This window comes from Colias croceus, chromosome 9 (assembly GCF_905220415.1).
Source record: "Colias croceus chromosome 9, ilColCroc2.1".
Taxonomy (NCBI): Eukaryota; Metazoa; Arthropoda; class Insecta; order Lepidoptera; family Pieridae; genus Colias; species Colias croceus.
In genome coordinates this window covers 6,570,840-6,595,611 of record NC_059545.1, presented here as the reverse complement: position 1 = coordinate 6,595,611, position 24,772 = coordinate 6,570,840, and the positions used below count along the sequence as shown (strand labels likewise).

Below are 24,772 nucleotides of genomic sequence, written 5' to 3'. Positions count from 1 at the left end.
TTGATTCCATAATTATATAGCTTATATAATAAAAAAGGTTTGTCTTGAAAAAAAAAATCACTCATTATTATTATAATTAATTTATAATAATTAATCAATGAAAAGAATAGAGAGCTGAGTATTGCTTTAATTATAATTAAATAAATTATACAGTATTAATGATAACAAGTCAAGAAAAACATTAAAATATATAGTAATATGCACATTGCACATGTTGTATACGGTCACATCATGATGTGGGTAAATCACACCAGAATCCAGATCATTACATTTGTCTACATTTTACGATGGGTTTATCGATTGGATGATAAAATCCAAATTTGATCTATTAAAGTGGATACATATTTTTAATCACAGTTAAGATTGCAAATTATTATTATACAATAATCAAGTATTTCTATCTATTGTCTACATATTCTTTTAAATAATATATTAAATACTGTTTGTCAAAGTACTTATTTGTTAGAAATTAATTCATTGAAAGGTTAAACATAATATGAATGATACTTTGTAGTTTTGTTACTTGAACACTTAATTAATAATTCACATTATTAACAATTATCAACAAAAATACACTACATTTGTAAGTATTTTGATCTATAATCTAAACATATAAAAAAAAATTATGATCCAGCTTAATAAGTAATTGTTGATATTAATGGCACAATATTTATAATATTAAGATCCATTTTAAATTGCTATATCAGCTTTGTTTAACTATGCATGGTGATTTAGCTCAAATTAAAAAAAAATCATGATAAAAATAAAATGTTTTTTTATTATTATTTAGATTAGTGATTTTGATTGATATTAAGAAGGTGTTCAATGCAAGTAGTATAATGCGTTACAGATTACATTTTTCAAAGTAATGCATATTTCTTCAAGACAATCCTACATATTCTTGTATTTTAGGGATATGTATGTTTGTTTTTTACTTTTACATGAACCAACTGAACTAGTTTTGATGATACTTGGCAGTGATGTAGCTTATGTATTAGAATAACACATAGGCTTAAAAATAGTTGCAATTACCTGCGGATTCAGCGGTAGGTAAAAACGCAAACCTAGCTAGTTTAGATATATTACTTATATAATTTTATTCCATCTATGCTTAAACACTTCGGAAATAAATCTCTAGGTCCAACATGTCAAGATTATCTTATGAAACAGGTATAGTTTCTCATAAAAAAAAAACGAAAACATAACATTTGATAAAAATAAAAATAATTAATAGTAATTGTCATGTATAAGAATAACTTAATCACATTCACAAACTATTATAACAAACACGTTAGACACTTTTTTTTAAGTTGTTGGAATGTTCATAATGTTAATGTTTTTAATGCATAACTAAAATATTGTCTTTGCATCATATCACAATTCTGGTAATTACTCTTTGGTAAGTATTTGAAAGGTTGAAGTTATTTCTACAGTAAAAAAAAAAATATTAACTACACTTACAGTTATTTTGCCAATTGCCACCATTTTCCATATTCCATTCCCATGTTAGCATAAATATTATGCTTTTATTAAATATTTAAAATAACTAAGCTAATTACATAATGTAAAAGCATAGTTTCCTCAACCACATAAAATTAGACTTATGTAATATTGAGCATACATGATCAACTATAACAGAAATCTGAATACATTTTCAACAATATATTCACTGCTTTAAATAATATAAACTTCATTTTTTGGATATTTTTACCCTCATAATTGTTAAAACTAATCTCACTATTTTTTCATAAATAAGGAACATTAATGCTGCAGTCATAACAGTTTGCATAATTTTAGCTTCCAACCCTCTAAATAAAACTAGAGGATTAGATGTAACCTCATCATACAATGGTTTTAAGCTTTTGCCCACTCTTAAACGTGACTGCACTAGTTGAATAGGATATGTTAATGTTGTTGCAATTGCTTTTGCTATTGCTCCAGTAAGGAAGGCAGAGTAAGTGTCAAAACGTTTGATAGCCACTAAGTTTCTTTTTATAGATTCATAGACCATAAATTGTATAGCTGGGTTTGACACCAACAACAATGAAGGCAAAGTACCAGACCACAATCCCTTTACACCTTCATTATTAAACACATCACAAAGTCCTTCAAATAGACTGTTATATAAATTCTTATTGAATTTCATTCGCATATTAACAACCCATAACGGAGATGTAATTAAGACATTGATACTTCCAGCTACAACACCAAAAAGCAAATCTTTTAATGCTGATGAATTACCCACTGATGAACGTCTCAATGCATGAAAAGTATAGAAGTAGACAAAATTTGAAACAGAGAGTGATTGCAAGACAGGACACAATCCTTGATATAATGAGTCAAATCCTTCTTCTTTTGCCAATTTTAAAACAAGCTCCCATACAGATCCTTGTAGTTTATTGGAGTCTTCAACTAAAACAAAAATAACCTCAATTTAAATGATTTACATAATTGTTTGTTATATGAACAATTACTACATAATATGTTTATATAAAAGTAATATTCAAACATTATGTTACCTTGTTGTCTTGATCGCAATGTATCTAAAGGATAAAATGCTGCCATTCCCACAACACTTCCCTGAGAAGATGAAAAATATATAAGTATTAATGTTTGATTTGTTTACACATCTATAGCATGTGCATTTAATAGATTATTTATTTCATATATATGTATTCCTTTTGACCAGGAAATTCATAGTAATAATATATAAATAGACATGACACTGTTCATGTCTAAAGGATAAGAAATACCTTACTTATTATAATACCATCAGGCGAGATTGTGGCCAAGCGCTCCCCTAAATTGTACAATAAAAAAAAAAAAAAAAAAAAGATAACTATGTCCTGTCAAGGTCCTGTCCTATATATTTTAACATTCATATATTATTTCATTGTATATACCAACCGTTGCCCCAGCCAAAGCGTGCACAAGAGTTTCATAACTTAATAGAGATGAAGCCATATTATTCTACAAAATACTGAAAATACTAGTAATTCCTTTTAGTGTCGAATATATTGTTTTCAATAAATATTTCAATAATACTTTCCGTTTTCAACACATTGATAATAGATCATTGATAATTTAAGCAAGATGTAATGATAATTTTAACATAAAAATCGACAACTTGACCCTTGGAATATCGTTTTTAGTGCGTTTTTATGTTTTTATAATGTTTGTTTTTTTCCAGATTTTTTTTTCCCGGCATGAGTCAAGACCACAAAGTACAAACCAGTACAAACTGATTAACTGAGACAGTGAGACAAATCTATACATATAATAAATCTGTAGAAGGGTCAATTCTGTACATTGAAAATATTGAAAAAATAAATAGCAGGGGGTGTTACTGGATCGATACCAAACCCAAATATGTGATTAAAAAAATTTTTGTCTGTCTGTCTGTCTGTCTGTCTGTCTGTATGTGAAGGCATCACGTGAAAACTAGCGGTTCGATTTCGATGAAACTTGGTATAATTATACCTTATTATACTGGGCGTAAAATAGGATACTTTTTATCCTGGAAAAATACGTAGAAAAAAAATAATCTTAATTTTTCAGTTTTATCCATAGACGTTGTTCCGTAGAACCGCGAACACACGTTGCGTATTATTATAGGCCTAGCCGTATTTGGGAATTGGGTCCAATAGATATTTATAAGATGTTATTGTCAGAGGTACTCAAAATGGATAAATAAACCATCCACGCGAAGACCGACATCCGCGCGGACGGAGTCGCGGGCGGAAGCTAGTATGAAATAAATGACATTGACATCACTGTCCGGTGTCCACTGATCGGTGACTGATCGCTTAGCGAACAGAACTAACTGGTAAATGTTTAAAAATAATTATGTAATGACGATTCGAAAGTGCTACTAAATAGTAGTTTAATTGAATAAATGAATGTTTGAGTTTGAGTTTGAACATAAACAGAAAGTATATATTTTCTATGCCCGCCCCTGAAATGATAGTGCGCTGTCCAGTTATATAAAATTTTTTAGCTTATTTACTCACTATGTATTAGCTCATTAGCTCCCTGAGTATTGAGTATTTATTCCCCGACGAGTATAATATGGAGGTCTTCAAGAAAAGAGTGAACCGGGTATTTTCTAGAGAAGCGCGCTCCATTTTATGCTACATCTCAGCAGGTACCCTTGCGCTTCCCTATCATACAATAAAAAATGTATTTAATTTTGAAACGTCTAAATTAAATGAGCATGGCACATCTCTGGTGGAAAAGCGCCTTAGAACTAAGTTAGATCGTCTTCTTCTTCTTCGTAAGTTCTGTGCGTAAAACACAGCTTATAACGTCTTTGAGTCTTTGGTCGGATAAAAAATTTGATTTTGACATTTATGACACAGTCAGCTGTCAGCAATACATTTCCTAAGACTATGTTTATTATTTTCCATACATACCTAATCAATAATCGTTGTGTGTTTTTCAAATGATAAATTGCAAAACATAAAAATGAGGGTGTTTTTAGCAGAAGATAATCTTTGTGCGCAAAATTTATTAAAGATAGTTTCTCATGGAAATGCTATATTAGCTGAAATATTAAGACTGAAAGATCACATTCCCTACATGTATTTGTAATTATCAAACACTTTTATTATTGTTATTTATTCCATCTGTTGTTTCCCTCTACTTAGTTTTCTCCTATTTATCATATTATATCCGTTTTATCATTAAAACAGTTTTTTAATATAAAATGAACAAGCATATAATTAAAAAAGAACTTTCACTGATGGTTTTTGCAAGCATGTATAATATTAATCTTATGCATATCTATTGTTATATGTTCGTTTTAGATTTGAGAATAAGGAGATACAACAGCGATATCAGGATGTAATCATGGACTTTAGCTACTTTAAAATATCAGACATTCAGGAAAAGAAAATTTCTTCTAATCTGGTACATATTCATTGATATTAATATTATGTATTTTTTTTATATAGACACAAAGTATTTTATTGCATTCACTGCACCATAAAATTAAACACAGATTTTTAACAAGAAAATATATTCAATTAATTATGATTTATATTTATAGAAACTACAAGATTTGGATGATGACTTAAAAGAAAAATATCTGGAGCTGATAACACGTTTCTATTTACTTTTTGAAAATATTTATCAATTTATTGTTGATTTAAATTCATTTGTTGAGCAATTGCATGATGGTGCTTTCATTCAACAAACTATGGATACTGTCCTAAGAGATATAGAAGGAAAACAATTGCTTGTGAGTATTTAGGCAACTTAGTTATTGTGAAGTAGTTTAGTATGAATTTTATAATGAAAAAACTATCAAAGTAAATGTGTGCAGTATTCTTAGCATCAAATTACATTGAATTTTCAGTGTGAATCTCTGTACTTATATGGTGCAATGCTACTATTATGTGACTTATATATCCCGGGTGCAGCTAGGGAGAGACTATTGGTTGCATTTTACCGATACAGCACAAATCAGTCTCAATCCAACGTTGATGATGTCTGTAAGTTACTAAGGGACACTGGTTATGACCAAGTGCATGGAAAACGACCATCTGATTATCCTGTTGAATATTTCAGGTACTTAGTTTATTTTTTTTTTCTTTTATAAAGACAATAATTTTGTGGTTTTAAAACTAATTTAGTGTTTTTGGAAAGAAGATTTAATTTTTGAACATTTCTAACAAGTACATTCAAAACTACTTACTCCACGCCACAGAGTGAAGCTAATTTATGTACATGCACTTGCTATGAAAATAAATAATATATTTTATGCAGTTTTTAAAATATGAATCTAATTATTACAGTCGTGTGCCTGTCCACCCTGACTTTATTGAGAAAGTAGTTGGCAAATTGCGATCAGAAGACATTTATAATCAGTTGTCAGTCTACACTATACCTGAACATCAAGCTTCTGCTTTGGCTGCACAAGCTAGCATGTTAGTGGTGTGTCTATTTTTTGCACCACATTATTTGCATGGTGATATGACTAAGATGCGGGAAATTGTAGATAAATTTTTTCCTTGCAATTGGGTTATACCCATATACATGGGAGTAACTCTGAGTGTGTTTGATTACTGGGAAAATTTTAAAGCTGCCAAAACGTGTATGAATAATACATGTAATACTAAAATGGTTAAAGAAATATTTTCGAAAAGAGGAAGTTCTGTATCATTATTAATTACTAAAATTCATCAGCTACTTAAGGAGGGAACATTGACTGATGACTTTGTACTAGATAATGTGAATAAAATACTCAATGTAATCTTGAATGCAAACCATGTATTAAGATGGCTTTTGTTACATAACACTGATGTGATATTTTTTGATAACAATAAAAAAAGTAAACAAATGAAGGATTTGGTTATAAAAGAATCTGTCTATGATCCTCTGCAATTGTTAGAGTTACTAATTAGTACTGCTGAGTTAGAGCTGAAAGTCAGAGAGTTTTTAAAAAAGTTGTTGGATAGTAGAAGTGAAAGTTGGAATACAAATAAAAATCTTGCACTCGAGTCTTTAAACAACTTATCTGAATTGTTCACTGGCAGTAAGTCATTCACAAAAGTTGCTGAAAATGAACAATTGAAGGTCTGGTTTGCAAACATTGCTAAGCAGGTATTGTCACTCAGTGAACAAATTACCCCAAAGTCAGTAAAAAAAGTTACAAGACTTATACAAGTATTAGATGATGTTGAAGAATTTCATGGCATAAAGAGTACTTCTACAGTTGTCCAATTACTGACTGAAACTAAAGAAGCTTTAAAAAATGTCCTCAGAACAGCTTCATTAAAAGATGATTCTTTGGTGACATTAGAAACTGTTGCAGACTTCAGTTATGCTTGGTGCACCATTGATCTGTATACTAATTACATGCAAGGCCGTATTAAAGAGAACCCAGCTGTCACGAGCAGATTGAGAGCATTATTTCTTAAATTAGCAAGTGCAATGGAAATTCCTCTTCTACGAATAAACCAAGCAGAAAGTGAAGATTTAGTTTCAGTCTCGCAATATTATAGCAATGAACTCATTAAGTACATTCAAAAGGTGTTACAAATAATTCCAGAGATGGTATTTAGTATAGTTGAGAAAATAATTGAATTACAAACATGGTCTATTATAGAACTGCCAACACGTATTGATAAGGAGAAGTTAAGAGATTATGCACAACTCGATCACAGAATGGAAGTTGCTAGACTTACGCATTCCGCATCAACATTTACGACAGGCAAGTTTATTAATATATTTTTCTATTAAATATTAATTATGGAGAGTGGTTAATCGACCCGTATTCTTGGCCCGTAAACATTTATTTCGAAAGAAAAGTTGAATCATCAACATGTTGATGTATCTTCAACATTTTAACAAAGTTTCCAGCATTACTATCAAGTTTTGCTTATCAAAAGTTAGGTACTAAGAATGATGATTGTGTCGTTTCACGCCAATCCGGGGCGGACGCCTGACCAACTCAGCCACCCGTGATCCGGCCAGTGATCGAATTTTTCTATTCTTTCATTTTATTCTGTGTTTGTTTTATTCTAGTTCTATCAGTCTAAGGGACACACCGCGCGCAATCTATTGAGATAATTAACAACCATCTCAACCAATACGAAACATTTTTCAATGATTACAATATTGTAACGATGGAACACGACGTGAAAGGATGCGGATTCGAGTCCCGCCTCTTGATCGATTTTTTGTGATGAATGCTATAAAACCAAAAATATCAAATTCATGATTGTGTCGATCATGCACTTATAAAATAAGTAATAAAATTATAAAATCTTTAAGGATTCCTCCGATTAAACCCATATTTAATTATTTATTTCTATCTAATAAATTAATATTAATATTTTAACGTTTTATTTCACCTTTTAACTAGATTGTAGGCTACGGCTAAAACTAGGAAATGTTAAAGGCATCTGCAACATAATCTAATAAACATTCGAAAATACAGGTATTTTAGATATGAGATCTACATTAGTTGGTGTTATAAGAGTTGACCCAGCAGAGCTTTTGGAAGAAGGCTTACTAAAAGAATTAGACAAACATGTAAGCAAAAAGTTTGTTGAATTCCTTGAACCTCAAGTGAAAAAACCGAACAATTTAATTTCGAGACTGCAAAAATTGGCTGATAGCATGGAGGGCTATAAAAGATCATTGGAATATATTCAAGATTACATAAATATTCATGGATTAAGGATATGGCAGAAACAGGTAAGGATCATTAAATTGTATTGACATATTAGTGATTTTTAGTCTTTTTTGTGTAATAACAGCTAATAACGATTAACGTGTGCATGTGGGAAACGATTAACGCATCTATCGTAAATATTTACGTTTATCATCAAGATTGTGTTTACGAATTACGATGTTTATAAATTGAAGCAATTTTAATATAAGTAAATATTGAAGTAAGGACAGTTTCATCATCGATCCGCGGTCTCGCTTAATCTCGATTATTTTAGTTAAAATATTAGATTCTTTAGTCGTATCGTGAGTGAACTCTTTATTATTTACACTAACAGGTTTCAACTCTGATTAATGAAAACGTCGCTAAAGAAATAAGTATACGCAAGGGAGTAGCTTTGTATGGACCATCGGCAGGTTTTATGGGAAGCCTTGCGAAACAAATTTCCCAACTGACTGATGCTAGGTAATACAATTAGTGTTATATTTTACTAGCTTAGCGACTGTTGGTCTTAGCAAAATGATATATAGTAATATAGCCCATAATAGCCTTCCTCAATAAATGGGAATGAGAATTTTTCAAAACGGACCAGTCGTTCCTGAGATTACCGCGTTCAAAGAAACAAACAAACTCTTCAGCTTTGAATGAATGAATGAATGAATGAAAAAGCTTGCTTAGTAACGATGTCCCGTACCTACTTTCTATTTTTATTTCATTTAGCACTAATAAGTCCAATAAAGATATTTGCTTATTTATATTACCGTAATAATATTATAGATGTGTGAAGGAAATCCAGGATATACATATTTCCGAATTTGGTGCTAATTTGTTTGTGCATGATATTATTTGGAACCAAAAAGTTGAGCGTAGAATAAAGATAACTTCTGTCCTGGTATCTGAACAGAGAATTTGCATAAGTTGAACGTTGAGACTACAGTTTGTTTAATTAAAAATATTTCTCTTTTGTTATTTTCAGAGTAAGCACGTACATAAATGTTTGTGCAGCTTGGTTTGACATAAAAACCAATTCTGAAGTAGTGAACACAAAAACATTCTCCAAATTGAATGAAGCCATAGGCGTGGTTGGTCTTCATGGTCTGGATACATTGTACGGTCATATGATCAAAAACCAGCTTCAGCAAATACAACATATTCTTCGTACGAGTCAGGAGAAAACAACATTGATTAATAAAAATGTAGATTTGAAAGAAATAGAACAAGTAACTCTTAAAAATTATAAGACTTTTCAGCAGATAGCAGATATTTTGCTAGCAGTGGGAAATTTGCAGTTGTTAAGAAAACATATTGCGTACCAGTTAAATACAACTTGTAAATTTGATTCCGCTCATTTAGAGGCGTCTTTACGGACGATGAATGAGTAAGTAAAAAGGAAGTGCCAGGTTATTCAGATAAATTTATATAAAAATTATTATCTTATTTATGAATCTCATTTACAGATGTTTAATCAATGAATTGAAGAAAACTCAAAATTTAGAATCTAATCCCAACTGCTTAGCGTTGATGAGCGAGCTTGACCAATATTTAGTAAGGTGTGGACAATTTAAACCTTTCGAAAAGATTTACATTAAAAATCCACCAGAATTTAATAGTGTTTATATGGGCCACATGATAGCACTAGTTTTGATTGCACAATTGTCCAAACTGCAACTGTGTTTTACTTCAGGTAAGAATCAATTTAAGACATAAAAGGCTAAGCGAATAGATTTTAATATTAGTACCAGTTTGATAATTAGGTAATTAATTTATAGGTTCTGGCACACATATGCACTGTGGAATATTATTATGGCATTTTAATACCTAGCAGAAAAGTTCATGTGGTCCATATTCTTTGACAGAAGGTAACCAAACTGCGAATAGGTTACCAAAGCCTACTTATTTTACAATATAATATGTTTTATTCCCACGATATACCTAACTAAAATTTAATTCAGTCTCTTAATCGCTCACGACAGTTGAATCATGCCATCTTACTACGATGGCTAATTCTGTGTGTAATTCTGTTGGTAACTTAACCACAACTACTTAAAATATAATTGTTTTTTTTTCCTTTTAAAACCACGTAAATAGGTATAGAAAATTATAAAAAAAAATTAAAAACTAATTTTACATAAACATTTAGGTCTTCAGTATATTTGAATCCAAATAAAATGAAACATGTAGGATAATCTTATTTAAAATATAGATCCAAGAGACCATTCTAATTATGGAAAGTTTGTTATAGGTGACTTAATAACGAAGAAACCTGGTGAAAATATTGACGGATATCCATTGATCATTGGCGCTTATACAATATTGCGTCAATCTAAATCAGAACATATGGATGAATTTTTGGATTATTTGTGCAAATATGTAAAAGTGGTTACTCTTAACAGGTATGCGGTATACTATGCACTGATTTATTGAGTTCTTAAGTTAATTAAATTTTAAATCGATCGAAAAGTTTTGGTGGTTTTGTTCACGCGTATGCAGTAGCGAGCAGAAATATTTAGCTAAGAAAATGCTTTCCTCTTGTCTATTGAAAGCTGTTTTAAAATGTACCCATTGGAAACTTTTTCAATTATTCTAGGGGTTCATATTGGCGTTACCCCGGATTGGCGAAAGTGAGTTCGAATCCAGCCGCGTGATCGAATTTGTCAGTTCTTTAAAAATAATGTGTATTTATAAAGCATTTGAATGCCTGTTACTGTTGAAACGATTCGATTACTTTTTATCAATATTGTCGAAAAGAATCTAGCTCTAACTAGGGATAACCTAAAACGGGTTTTAATTGTAACACCTTCATCTCACTTTTGCGAAGTCCGTGCGGGTCGCTAGTAAGTTATAAAGTACAAATAGGTTAAAATGAACGTATGTTTTTTAATGTTTGAAAATCAATAACTCAGTTTTCAACTGATACATAAATCATACATCCATACTTTGTTAACCTACTTTATTCATATTACTTATATTATTCTTTTCAGGATAACAATTTCGGAGAATGGTTATGAAGGGCCATTAGTAACAAGACTTTTACAAGTATTTTGTGAAACATTTGGTTATTCATTCACAAATTTGGAAGATAAATTGCCACTAGCATTATTAACTCATTTACCCCAAAAGTAATCAAATATGTAATGTTTTCTGCAAATCATTTATTTATCATGTAACTATAAAGGACTTTTATTGCAATATTTTATTGAATAAAACATATTTATATAATCAATAAATATTATTTATATTTCTTTCATGCTCCAATTGTTCATCAACAGTCCAGAAAAAACTTTTAACCCAAAACAAGACTTTAATGAACAAACTTATCTGTATTTTACTAATTCTGTGTAGCAAGATCTGGATTGAATTGAAAGTGTACTTTGGCATTATTTTTTTAGGTTTTTCTTTATCTTCCAATGTAGGACGGACCACCATTTAATTTATTTAAAAATATTTTTCTTCTTATTCTCTTTGGAGTCTTCCTTCTCAGAGTTTCTGAAGTTTTATTTGTTTTAAATCAGTCAGTAATATATATTTATTTTTTCTTTTTATTTCTGTATGAGGAATTAGTTTTCATCAACAGTCCAGAAAAAGCCTTTTCCCAAAACTAGAACAAATAAATGCAGAAAAACAGTTAAGTTTAAATTGTGTTAATGGAGACTCGATAATAGTTTTTCTTATACATATATCTTGTTTTGACATACTTTGATGGTTTATTTACATGAAGACAAGCCGGATTCTCGGCATATAAACATATTTCAATCTTATCTGTAATTTTGTCTTGCAAGCTCTGGATTGAATTGAGAATTGTACTTTGGCATTATTTTTTTAGGTTTTTCTTTATCTTCCAAGGTAGGACTACCATTTAATTTAGTTAAAAATAAAACAGTTTTTTGTTTTTCTTCTTGTTCTCGTTTGAGTCTTGCTTCTCTGAGTTTCTGAAGTTTTATTTCTTTGTCTGATTTTTTGTTTGAGTGCTTTTTTGGTTTTAAATCAGTGACATCTACTTTATTTTTGCTTTTTATTTCTGTATGAGTTATTAGTTTTGATTTGTCTGATTTACAATATTTTTTAAATGCATTAATTGGATCATGGCATTGTTTAGATTTCCAATTAATTTCCCCATCTTTCTCATCACAATCTTTTGTCTTTGGTTTACCATCTTCATCTTTGAGTACCAACTTATCATAAGTATCTTTTACATATTCAGGTCTACAAAATCTTGATGAATCAGGTAGCACTTCATACCAATTTTTCTTCCCCAGTGCCTCATTGGTATCTTGTCCAAGATATGTTAAGTAACCAATCTTCTTTTCATACTCTTCTTTCTTCTCTGTAACCTCTTTATCGTGTTCCTTATTGGAAGTACAAACTGAATGTTCAATATCAGCAAACAAGTTTACATGTTCATGTGTATTACCTTCAAGAGTTTCTAATGTATGTTTTTCTGGGAAAGTAGTCTCTAAATTTTCTAACTTTTGTTTGCTTTTTTGCTTCAAAATATTGAGACGCAATTCACGGTCAGCTTGGTCTATCCTTAATTTTTCTTGTCTCTCCTTTTCTGCTGCTTCTGCTTCATCTCGTCTGACTCTGGCAATATTTTCTTTAGTCCGCACATGCCACCTGCAAATGATTTGATCAGTAGGTAATTAGTAAAAATGGTCAATATAGCACAACTTTTTAGTGTCTTGTCTATTACTAAACATAATAGGTATGTACATTGTACATTATAAAACAAATTACACTGTAAAAATAAAATAAAAATTTATAAACATACCGTTTCTTTGGTAGAATATTCATTCTTATATTTTTATGTAGAAGGCTGGACGCTGAATATTATCACGGCAGATGGAATGAAAACACTTGTTAACAATAGTCAACTATAAATATTATTACTTGATATTGTACAAGAATCAAGATTTAGTATCAGGTTGGATCAGGTATAAAAATTGTTATTTTGTTGACAATTTAACGCCTGGTTGTGAGCTAAATGTGAAATGTCATAATATTTAATATCAAATATGGCCGCTGATATAATCAAACCACAGATCTACTACGACCTCAACATTCAAATTCACAGAATGACAGAACACAGATGTGTATCGCCATAAACAAAATAGAAGAAGTTACGTATCAATGACCACAGAATAATATAGATAGTATGAAACTGGTCAATGTTTCGTCTGTTGATTATTTGAGTATCATTTTATAAATAATTATTGGTATATTTAAAATAATTAGTTTAAAAGGTGAATTAATAAAGTAATTAATTTTGATATTTTAGTAACGAGTTAAATCTAAGTGGATTTTTCAAAGGCGGTTTGTCAGGGTTTTTCGTATTAATTTAAAATAATTCTTTAATATTATTTTTGAAGTGAAATCTTCTTTATCGGGGTTGGAAAAAATTGAGTGTAACATTTTTTCGTTACGCGTGACATTTTTGCGTTACGTGCCATCTATTTTATTATCCCTACCACGCGTGATTCGACGTATTTCTGTAAAGTTGCTTAAAGTACATTATTTTTGAAAAATAAGGTCATAAAGAAGTTTCACTTCTTATGTGTGTACACTACTACACGCACACATTTTTTTTATTGAATAATAAATATAAATTGTTTGCAAATAGGCTTTCTGTTCCATCATTCAACACAATATTTACGTAAGTATAATAATTATTAATACAAGATTAATACTTTTTGAAGTATACGGTCTACATTTATAAAATGTTTAATAATTATCCTTAATTAACTACCATTGCTGTAAATTAATAATCAAAAGAACATGAGAGAACATCAAGGAGAACATGCAACGTATGTAGTTATAAATTATCTGTGGCACAAAGTGGAGTGGCATAAAAAAAATCCACATCTATGGTTATTGGTTGAAGTAAATCTTTTGAGTAGCTTCGAGTTTGACCGAAATGGACGAAAGTAGTGAAAAATAGAGAATAAGTGTTGTTCTATGTCTCTTTAGTCTTTTTAATTTTGTTTTATATTAAAAATATCTTTATTTTTAAACGTTCTATTTTGTGTGCTTTAATGATAATGTAGGCCAAAATTGTTAAGTGCATTTACGTTTGTTTGATTTATTTATCAACACTAGGTTAAAAGATAAACTTTAATTAACAATATTCACAAACAATACTACACAAATAGTAAAAATGGAAACTGTTGAAGAGCATCCTGTTATAAATTCTACTATTGATGATATGAAAACAACCGTAACTGAGGAATTGCCGACAAACGTCGTCGAATCGGATGTATGTCAGAAGTCAAATGGAGTTAACTGTACTACAAACACCGATGATAATGTGGCTGAATCCACAACAGAAGCAGAGAGCGTAGCAAATACGGTAACTGCTGTCAAAATCTTAGAGGTTTGTGATAATTCTGAAGTTGAAGAACTTGTTAAACATGAGTCTGAGGAAGCCGTCGTAGAAAGCTCTTATGATAATGAAATTATAGAATCTAAATCTGATATAGATCTTCACACTGAGGACCCAAACTCCAAAGAACCTGAAGTTTCCGAGTCTGGAATGGTTAATGAACTTGTAACTGTATCATCCGATCAGGTTATAATAGCAGACGAAAATGTTATAGATAAAAAAGATATTTGTAACGAAAACAATATAACTGAAGAAAGCATTGAAAATATAAATCAAGATGAACCCACTATTGCAAAATCTCAGATAGACGAACCTCAAGTTTGTGAAGACAAAAATCAAAACAATGACTTGGAATTAGGGTCAACTGTTGAATTATGTACCTCATCTATAACAATTAATGAAGGTGTGCATTTTGAAACTGAAATATTAGTAGAAAAAAATGATAATGATGTTAATGAAAATGTTATAATTGAATCGGAAACTATTATAACTGATAATTCAAATAACATTTTGAGTGAACTAGGTGAAAACATTGAACTGAGTGATGTACTTCAATCATCTGACATGACAGGTAATGTAGAAAATAATAATGCAGCAGCTAAAGAAGAGGTCTTTAATAAAGAAGAATTATTGGACATACTAGAAGGAAATGATGTTGACCAATCTTACATTGAGGAAAATGAAGCTGAGATAGCATTACAACAACTTTCAATGCTCAAACAACATGGACGATCCACTAAGAAAGTAAAAAATAAATCAAAAGAAAATGTAAAACACAAGGATAACAAATCACTAGCAAAAGAAAATCTAGAGAATAAAGTGCAGGAGAAGGATAATATTGTAAATGTTTTAGTTATGGATTGGCAGGATGATGAGCCTGAAAATAAAGATCATCAGGACAGTGATGCAGTGCTTCCTGATTCAGATAAGCAATGTCCACAAAATATTGAGCCAAGTGAAGAACCCAGTGGACGATCATCCGTAGATTCAACAGTTAGTGAGGATATATCTCAAAAACAAAGTAAAAGTGAAGATGAAAGCCCACCTAAGAGATTAGGTAGGGTGATTAAAAAAAAGGTAATCTTTGACCCTGATAATCCTGATACATTTACAAAATCTAAGACACCCTCTAAATCTAAAGAAGTTCAGCCTAATAAAGATCAACCACCTGTAAAGAAAGGTAAGATTGAACACACACCTCAAAGAACTAAATCTAGAAGTCCAACATCAAAATTACAGTGGAAAAAACCATCTCCAAGAAATAGTAGACAAAATAAAAGACTGTCAGAAGTTGATAAGTTATTGATGGATGAAGGAGCAGTAAATATGATATATCAATTAACACCAGAAGCTCCAAAAGGCAGAAAAAATGTGAAGACCAAAGCCGAGTTTATAAAAAAGATACAGAGTTCCACACCTGAGGGCAAAGAAATGAAATTCAGAGAAAGAAAGAAGGAAGCTAGATATGATGATAGTGATGCTAAAAAAATATTGGGTGGAAAGCACAGGAGTTCCCTAAGTAGTTCCGTAAAATCGCCTTCAGTTTGTGAGGATTTTGAGACACACAGTGCTGATGATTCTATCATTTATCGCCGTCATTCCTCTAGTTCATATTCTAGCAGTTGTATGAGTCCTCGGCGTCTGAGTGATGTGGAAGGAAACTCTCAAAGTTCAAAACCAACTTCTGCATCCCAAACAGAAAAACAAAATATAACTAATAATCACAATGACTCAAAAAGCCAACCAGAAGACGTTTTTATGGTGGATGTTAATGCAGTGACTTCAGAAATTAAGACCGAACTTATCAATAAAGAAGATTGTTTATCTATTAAAGAAAAGTTAAACTCCAAGCTATCACTTGCTCTCAATAAAAGAAAAAGAGATAGTGCAAAACTAGATAAACCTGCAAAGCTGAAAAAAGTATTGAAACCTGAAGAAAAAGAGGTGGTGAATGAAGTTTCTAATGATTTTAAGTTTGTATCAGTTAACATAGACCAACATTTGGCTGAAATATGTTTACAAAAAACAGGATCAAAAGACAGTGTGGAGGTGTGTATTTTAGTTTTTTGGATTTACGATAAAATATCTAAAATACATATAGAAATAAAAAGTAAATAGACTGATAAACGCCACACAATTAACAATTTTTTTCTATTTTTTAGGTTTTAAAGGAGTTGGAACAAGCTCTTAAATGCATTGATGAAAATAAAGATATTTCTGTGACCCTGTTGTCTTCTCAGTGTGGGACTCTTTGCTCCAGTTTGGACCTCAGTTTACTGTTAGATGAAAATAGTGAGATAAGAACTAAGAATGCATATGAACTTGCTGAATCTGTGAGGTAATTCTTACTTCTATTCTGATAATATGTATATTTATCTATGTAAACCCGTTATATCGTGAAATAGCCATTCAATTAGATGGGTTAGGTTATGTTCAGTTTGTTTTATAGCACATACATACAGCAGGCAGGCCACTTGTAATATAACTGATTGGCATTTGGGTAAAAGTAATTTCTCGACGTTATATATGACTTATAAATTTACATTATAGCCTCATAAAAAATAATGCATTTTTGATAGATTACATTTTGCGATTTACATCATAATCTAACAGTTTTAACAACCTTACGGTGACATAAATAAATGAAAAAGACAAATTCGTATCAGTCTAAATTAATTTATTTAAAAAGCTTGGTTAAAAAGAAATATTAAAAGTGAAAGCTATATCATAGATAGGGAGGCGAAGAGGGGAATTTTCTGCAATACTCGAGCGTGGCAGTTTAAGATATGAGAGATACCTTAGACCTAATAGAACAAACTTTTTCACTATTTAGCTCTATATGTAGTGACGCGCGCCTAGGATAGACGATCAGATTAGTAAAAAAAAATCGATAGTCTGAAATACTCGAGCGCGTCAGATTAAGATATTGGGGGTTGATTTTAGTGTTTTAAGACTAAATTTAATTAATCTGACCATAAGTCCTTGACGCCGCCGAGTTATAGGGTCGCGAACTTGTAAAAAAAAAACGTTAACCCGGCATTCTCGAGCGCGATTTTTTTTATTTTTATTTCGAAGAATATAATCTAAAACTTACTAAAAACACAAAATCTGCCGGTTTCCGCATGACCGGAAGTCTGGAGGAGCCATTTCGTCTTCCGAAAAACGCGTTGCAGCATATAAGTCGCGAACTTTACTTTTTCAAAAAAAAAAAGTTTAAATAAGTTTAAATAAAAAAAAGGTAATTTTATTTTACAAAAAAAGGTCTCTTTTCATTTTTGTCCAAAGTTAAATTTTTTTTTACTTGAAGCATCATAAAAACTCAAACTCCCGGTTTTTTGAGTATATTTCGAAAACTGAGGGTGGTAAGAAAAATTGATATGAAATAACGATGATTAAAAAAAAGAAACCCACAAACCTTTTTCGGTCAGTTTAAGAGAACCCACCAACATTTTTATCAGATTAAGAAAATATGCTTTCAGGATACCTAGATAAACCTCCCCTATGAAAATCTGACGCGCTCGAGTATTTCAAAAGGACTTTTTTTTCTGCATTTTCAAAAATTCATCGTAACTTATCGTCATGCCGTAATCGTCAGTTTTTTTAAGGGGAGCTTTCTTGGGGCCTAATTAACACCCCTTCCGAAAATCTGACGCGCTCGAGTAAATTTTTTTTTGTGCATTTTTGACGAATTTATATGCCTAGCCCCACCACGCAAACCGGCAGATTAGTATACCGTTGTTATCAGAGGCACTTGGGGCATACGTAGTATGAATATCTGACGCGCTCGAGAATGCCCAAGTAACTGTTTTTTTTTACATTTTTGAAAATCCGTACACGCCAAACCCACCGCTATAATGGTTTTTACCATAGAAGCTTTTCTTTTCGAAATTATTTTCTCTTTCGATTTTGACGCCGTTGAATTACGCCATTTAGCTACCTCGCCTCCCTATCTATCATAAAAATCACTGGAACTAACAAAAATGTTACATACAAGGTATGTATGTAACATTCTTGTTAAAGATCACTACATCTTAATATAAATAAATCTCGTGTCACAATGTTTGTCCTCAATGGACTCCTAAACCACTTAACCGATTATAATAAAATTCGCACACCATGTGCAGTTCGATCCAACTTGAGAGATAGGATAGTTTAAATCTCAAATCGTTTTAGAGAAAGCGGGCGAAGCCGCGGGCGGTAAGCTAGTAGTATAAAACAGAGAAAGCGACTCTCTGTCCCTATGTCCATTTGTATGCTTAAATCTTTAAAACTACGCAACGGATTTTGATGGGGTTTTTTAAATAGATAGAGTGATTTAAGAGGAAGGTTTTATTATATAATTTATTAGGTTTTAGATAAAGCGGGCGAAGCCGCGGGCGGTAAGCTAGTAAATAATATTAAAAACTATTGTACTAATTTTCTCTTACCTAACTATTAGGATGACAAGTTCGTAATTTATTTGTTCAAAATGTTAAACTGTGCGTGTGTTGCGTCAGGTCGCTGCTGGCGACGGTGAGCCGGCACCGCAAGCTGGTGTGCTGCGGCGTGTGGGGCGCGTGCTCGGGCGCGTGGGTGGCGCTGGTGGCGCTGTGCGACGTGGCGCTCGCGTCCGAGTGCGCCACGTTCTCGCTGGCCGCGCCCGCCGCGCCCGCGCTGCCCGGCGCCGCCGCGCTCGCCGCGCCGCACCGCGCGCTGCCGCACCCGCTGGTCAGTGACATACGTTGTCCCACGCTTAAGGGTCATATTCCACCAGAGATGTGCTATTCAGCTATGCTGCGAAAGTGCTGCGTAATAGCTATGTTGTGAAACTATGTGACCCTAAGGTGGTCGACTGTCCCGTAATGCTGAATGTAATACCACTTTGCATCAATAAGTAAAATTTGCGCGAAAAATGTAGAAGTGAAATTTTCTTTATTTTAATATTATTAAAAAATATAAATAATCATTGTGTATTGTCACATAGAGACTATATTATGAATTAAAAGTGAAGGTAACATAAAATAATTAATAAGTAAAATATAATAAATAGAATTAAATTCTATAATTTTAAAAGAACTTAAAATCATAAATATTATTTAACCTACGTATTTAGCCGAAATAACGTCTAACAATTACACATTAATATTTCAGGTGAACGACTTGGTGATATTCGGCAGGCGCATATCCGCGTCAGAAGCGCTCCGCGGCGGGCTGGTGTCGCGCACGCTGTGGCCCTTCCGCTTCGACGAGCAAGTGCGCAATATTGTCAAGGATATTGCGATACAACCGACACATGTGAGTATAATTTGTATTGTATTTTCGTTTTTCATAAAAACCTTATTTAAATATATTTTATAGGTATAATTTTTTCTTTTTATGATAATTTCCCACATTTTTTTGTTTACTTCATCAGTAATCAGTAATCATACTCATAATCATCACTGATTGCTTGACAAAATGCTTTCCATCCTTTACCACGATACAATAATTCCGATATTTGTATGAACGAAATGCCACCATTGTGCACACAAATGTGATTCTTTGGGCACAAGCAGGATTGGTACAGGGCAAGGGAATCATTGTCTACGTTGCCGCAATAATCACCTGACTTACACAAAGGTAGCGAGGAACATTGATACGTGGAAACTGTTTCTTCTTCCGTTTTTAACTTCCAATAGTTTGGGTATCGACAGCGACAACTGAGTACGATCTTAGGCGGTGTGAGTTGTTGGTTCTCGTGGTGCAAATTTTCTATTTCGTCGGGATTCATTCTATCGTACGACGTTTCGACGGTTAGGGGCGTGTCGTTTATCGTGCATTCGGGCCAGTCCGTTGTTGGTTTACAAAACTGAAATTAAATAAGCAATAACAATAAAATATATTTGATTGATTGTTTTAGCTAGGTATTTCTTAACATTTTTATTAGGAAATTGTATCAAATATTTTAAGATAAAAGCGCATGGAAGAGAATCGTTGTTCAATGTTATCTTAAAAATTATAAATGAAAGAAATAAACAATTTTTATTAGTTGCGTTGCGCTTAAAATTATTATTAGTATTTCGTAGTGTACGTATATTATTTTTTTATAGAAGATCAATTTTACATAAATATAATAAAATAAAAATTGAAATACATCCCATGAAATGAACATAAAAAAAAAGAAATACCTGCAAAAAGGCGCGGTTATTAAGCTCAATAAGCCTATCGGTGGTTGCGGGCGTGTCGCAGCGCAGGCGGTGTGCGCAGCGGCACAGGCGCAGTAGTGCCCGCGGCCGCCAGTACCGCTCCAGCAGCGTGGAGCACGCTTGTCGCTCGCTGCATGCCGGGAGACCGCGCTCACTCTCCTCCTAATGCATATGTACTTTTATTCAATACTTTTTTTATACATTCTTAGTTTAGTAGCTGTAGAATAACAGACATCGCAGCAGCTGATCAAAAACAGACAGTCCTCAATTCGCGAACGTTAGAACAACCGAATTTTACGTGTACGCTAAAAAATTTGCTCAAATAAAGTATAATCCGGGAAGAATTCAATATATATAGTCACTAAGGTATAACGTAGCTACCTGCTGCAGAATTTTCAATAATGGTTCATAAAATTTGAGGTTTTCCTTTACAAGCCCGCATAAAGTCTTATTTCAAATCTTTTGTAAGTAGAAGTAGAATATTAACAACTTCTACAAAATTATCAGTATACGCATTGTTTTGATAAACATCAGGGTAAAAACGAATAATTTTAAGATTGAAAGTTGTAACTAGGTACTTAAATAATACAGTAATTTACTTATTGTTTTGTAATGAAATTATAAATGTTTAGGTATGTACTTACTAAGCCGTAGTAATATAAAACAGTATCATCATTAATTTCGCTACTTTCCGCAAATAAAACTAAAGTAATAATTAGAAAATTTATGAATATCACCATTGCTTATTCAATATGTACATTGTACACTACACAATTTAGCGGTTCTCATTTGTTAGTTAAAGTAATTTATTTAGGTCGTAACCTATATCGATAAGATAAGTTTTACTCAGCCAATATGCCTCGAGAAGTTTAGCAATTTTCTAGTCGTGAAGTTTACTTTTTGTTTTATTTATGAAGCTTTGATATAATAACTGCATTGAATGATCTTATTGTAAGATAGCCATTCAGTTCCTCCCAAATGACATATGATTAGATAATAATGTATGTGTGCAGTTTCGAAATAAGTAATAACTTCAATTAAAATTGCATGATAAAGACTCCGTTTTTAATCCTCGCACAAAAGATATCTACACTAATATTATAAAGAGGAATACTTTGTTTGTTTGTTTGATTGTAATGAATAGGCTCATAAACTACTGGACCGATTTTGATGAAATTTGGCACAGACAATCTTTAGACCCTGAGAAGGCTACATAGGCTACTTTTTATTGCAAAATATGTACCACGGGCGAAGCCGGGGCGGACCGCTAGTCGAAAATATAGCATTGTTATTAAGTAGGCTAGACTATCCACTTCTATCATACGACTCGCTTGACAAGGCGAGGCTTATCCGTTATAAAAATAAAATTGTTGTATGCGAAAGCTTCTTTTGATAAAGTTTATAAATATATTTATTCGGTAGTTATCTCAATATTATCACAAATAAATTACTTTAAGAAGTATAGATATCTGAATTAAATTAGATGGCATCAGGATAGGTTCTTTTACATTTATAGAACACTAAATACCTATAATAATTTTTAATGGTTTTTTTCTTTGTGTTATTAACTTAGGTTATTAACATTAAATATAAACAAACTAGCTTTCCGCCCGCGGCTTCGCCCGCGTTTTCAAAGAAAAACCCGCATAGTTCCCGTTCCCGTGGGATTTCAGGGATAAAACCTAGCCTATGTTACTCGTGGATAATGTAGCTTTCGAATGGTGAAAGAATTTTTCAAATCTGCCAAGTAGTTTCGGAGCCTATTCAATTCATACAAACAAACAAACAAAAAATCAAACCTTTCCTCTTTATAATATTTGTATAGATAAAATACGATACACGCTATTCCAGGCTGTCCTGTTGAAGAAACGTCTCCTCGGCTTAAAGAAGTCAAGCGAGGGGGAGGAGTCGTTCCTCTCGTGTCTCGAGGCGGAGCGAGACCTGCTCGTGCAGTACTGGACCTCGGTCGAGGGACAGGAGCTGCTGCGGACGGCCCTAGACGCCGCTTAAACTTGTGACAATATCTTCATATCACTGTACCATTAATATTTTAACCCTCATTCTATTTAGAACTATTGTGTTACACTATTTTTCACCATGTATTCTTTCTTTTGTTTCTTTCATATATCTGATGAATAAACTATATTTACTCCTCTCACTTATCACCTTCGGTGTACGTTTAGTGTAAATAAGGGATATGCACACAATTGACTGTTTTGATTCGTGGTGTCGTTTAGAATATAATGAAGGTTAATGTTACATTGAATGATTGTGGAAGTATAATTATCGCATATATGAATGGTGTTGAAGTGTTAAAATTGTTTTTAAATTGTAATAAATTACGTGCTTTTATTTACACAAGAAGTAACTTTTTATTAAATAAATGAATACTGAATAAAAATTGACTATAGTAATTTTAAACTTTTAACGTAAATAAAAGTACGATCTTTGTAATTGATGAAGTGAATAAGTATAAATTTTTGGAAGACTGCTGTTTTCATATTTGTGAGTGTACTGAAAAATTGTACTTTTAGCAGTGTTATGAAATTTAAAGGGTGTTTAGTGTTAAGAATACATAGATTATATTGTTACGTTGTAGATGAAATTGTTTATGTATTTGTTTAGATGTTTATTAGTTAACAATTCATATGTAAATTAGAATTAATTTCAGCCAAAGTTATGTACTGATTTTTTTCCTTTGATCAGAAAACCATGTCATTTATTTTGAGGTAATAGACAAACTTACGTGAAAAATCGTGGCATTGTTACGCAGAATTGCGTAGTTAATCATTTATTTAGTATAATTTTCTCAAATTGTATGTATTGGATTTGGGTAAACAATATATTATAGACATATTTAAAAAGTATGCGCGTTTTTCACCAAGCTTTGTCCTGTACCTTATACATAATTTAATGTAGTTGGTGCAATTCATTCCTTTTTTATAAAGTTTGCCTTTTAGTTGTGGTATTAATTTACCGTTTTGTTTTCGAATACAACTAGGCTTATTTAGACGTAATTTTATTAGTTTACTATTATTGTATTTAAGTGTAGCAATAACTTATTTTCTGTTTCTTGAGGAAATAAAGTGCCTTTCATAAATATTTCTTTCATTTTATACTAATTTCTATACATTATTAGGTACTTAATATTTAACAACATAAAAAGTATAAGTTTTGAAAATATCATTTTAATTTTATTCAAACAAAAATGCATTGAGATCTATTTTTATTTTTTACCAGAAAAAAATTACCTTATAAACACATCAGTCTGCATCCTTGGTTTAGTTAGTGTTAATTATTATTCTATACCTAAATAGTTTGTACTAGAATTATTACAAAATACTTTAGACACAAAATTACAAATTTTACCTTTTTATGATTCATAGGATAAAGTTATTCAAATTTTACGTAATCATAATATTAAGTAAATAAAGCAACATAAACAATAGCGTGATCTAATTTTACTGAAGAAAATATAATGCTATAGCATTTTCATCTGCACTTATTACAATTTTAGTTTCTAGTGGTTTAGATTATTTTCCACAACGCATATAAATATGCTAGTTTTTCTGTGTACAGGCTTTCCGGTTTCAAAATTCACCTAACATTTGCTGCGTAGCATTGATGATATGGATGTGAAGATAAATCCAAAAATAATAAAGAAACTAGTCATCTAATCCGAGAAAATAAGCGGAAATAAATCGTGTAGTTCTGAAAATCGATACAGTTATCTTAAGTCCTCAAGGGTGAGCTAAAGGATTTTATTTTAGGATTTTTTGCTTGGCCCATTTTCGGCTTAATTATGCTTCAATTTACTGGATTTTGTTAATCTATATTTTTAAATATAAAATTAATTTTCTCTGAAACATTATTCTTTCTTATCAACTTTATAAATAAAATATGTGTCTGTGTGATTGGTATATGTATTACCTACTTCAATTATGTATGTTTTCACAAAATATAGCACATTTTTTTTTACAAATATTATAAAGCTACAAGAGTGAATTTAATGAATGATTTTCTGATATTTAAGCATTTTTAACCAATCAAGTATGA

General features: G+C 31.7%; 5 protein-coding genes across 6 annotated transcripts; 2 read left to right on the top strand and 3 right to left on the bottom strand.

Moving 5' to 3' along the window:
• Positions 1–111: 111 nt before the first annotated feature.
• LOC123694225 (peroxisomal membrane protein PMP34) lies at positions 112–3,236 on the bottom strand. Its single transcript, XM_045639599.1, has 3 exons — positions 2,908–3,236; positions 2,520–2,580; positions 112–2,412 (listed from the first exon to the last, which is right to left on the bottom strand). The coding sequence occupies exons 1-3, from the start codon at positions 2,962–2,964 to the stop codon at positions 1,691–1,693; spliced, it is 840 nt and encodes a 279-aa protein (XP_045495555.1). The 5' UTR covers positions 2,965–3,236; the 3' UTR covers positions 112–1,690.
• A 1,138-nt stretch (positions 3,237–4,374) lies between these two features.
• LOC123694214 (WASH complex subunit 5) lies at positions 4,375–11,403 on the top strand. Its single transcript, XM_045639576.1, has 11 exons — positions 4,375–4,586; positions 4,806–4,908; positions 5,048–5,239; positions 5,357–5,568; positions 5,796–7,213; positions 7,943–8,202; positions 8,514–8,641; positions 9,153–9,554; positions 9,634–9,860; positions 10,419–10,569; positions 11,158–11,403. Exons 1-11 carry the CDS (start codon positions 4,465–4,467, stop codon positions 11,297–11,299), a joined length of 3,357 nt encoding a protein of 1,118 aa, XP_045495532.1. The 5' UTR covers positions 4,375–4,464; the 3' UTR covers positions 11,300–11,403.
• LOC123694215 (leukocyte receptor cluster member 1 homolog) lies at positions 11,393–13,229 on the bottom strand. Of its 2 annotated transcripts, XR_006751784.1 has the most exons (3): positions 12,945–13,229; positions 11,872–12,790; positions 11,393–11,774 (listed from the first exon to the last, which is right to left on the bottom strand). XR_006751784.1 is itself a non-coding variant. In XM_045639577.1 (2 exons), exons 1-2 carry the CDS (start codon positions 12,965–12,967, stop codon positions 11,932–11,934), a joined length of 882 nt encoding a protein of 293 aa, XP_045495533.1. In that variant the 5' UTR covers positions 12,968–13,228; the 3' UTR covers positions 11,393–11,931. The 2 variants fall into 2 exon arrangements, 1 of the variants encoding a protein (XP_045495533.1); XM_045639577.1 differs by having other exon boundaries at positions 11,393–12,790; positions 12,945–13,228.
• Positions 13,230–14,055: 826 nt separating this feature from the next.
• Positions 14,056–23,816, top strand: LOC123694632. Its single transcript, XM_045640121.1, has 5 exons — positions 14,056–16,601; positions 16,715–16,890; positions 19,049–19,259; positions 19,683–19,826; positions 22,568–23,816. The coding sequence occupies exons 1-5, from the start codon at positions 14,328–14,330 to the stop codon at positions 22,724–22,726; spliced, it is 2,964 nt and encodes a 987-aa protein (XP_045496077.1). The 5' UTR covers positions 14,056–14,327; the 3' UTR covers positions 22,727–23,816.
• On the bottom strand, positions 19,441–21,521 carry LOC123694652. The gene is made up of 3 exons (XM_045640149.1): positions 21,361–21,521; positions 20,699–20,878; positions 19,441–20,379 (listed from the first exon to the last, which is right to left on the bottom strand). The coding sequence occupies exons 1-3, from the start codon at positions 21,454–21,456 to the stop codon at positions 19,948–19,950; spliced, it is 708 nt and encodes a 235-aa protein (XP_045496105.1). The 5' UTR covers positions 21,457–21,521; the 3' UTR covers positions 19,441–19,947.
• Positions 23,817–24,772: the final 956 nt, after the last annotated feature.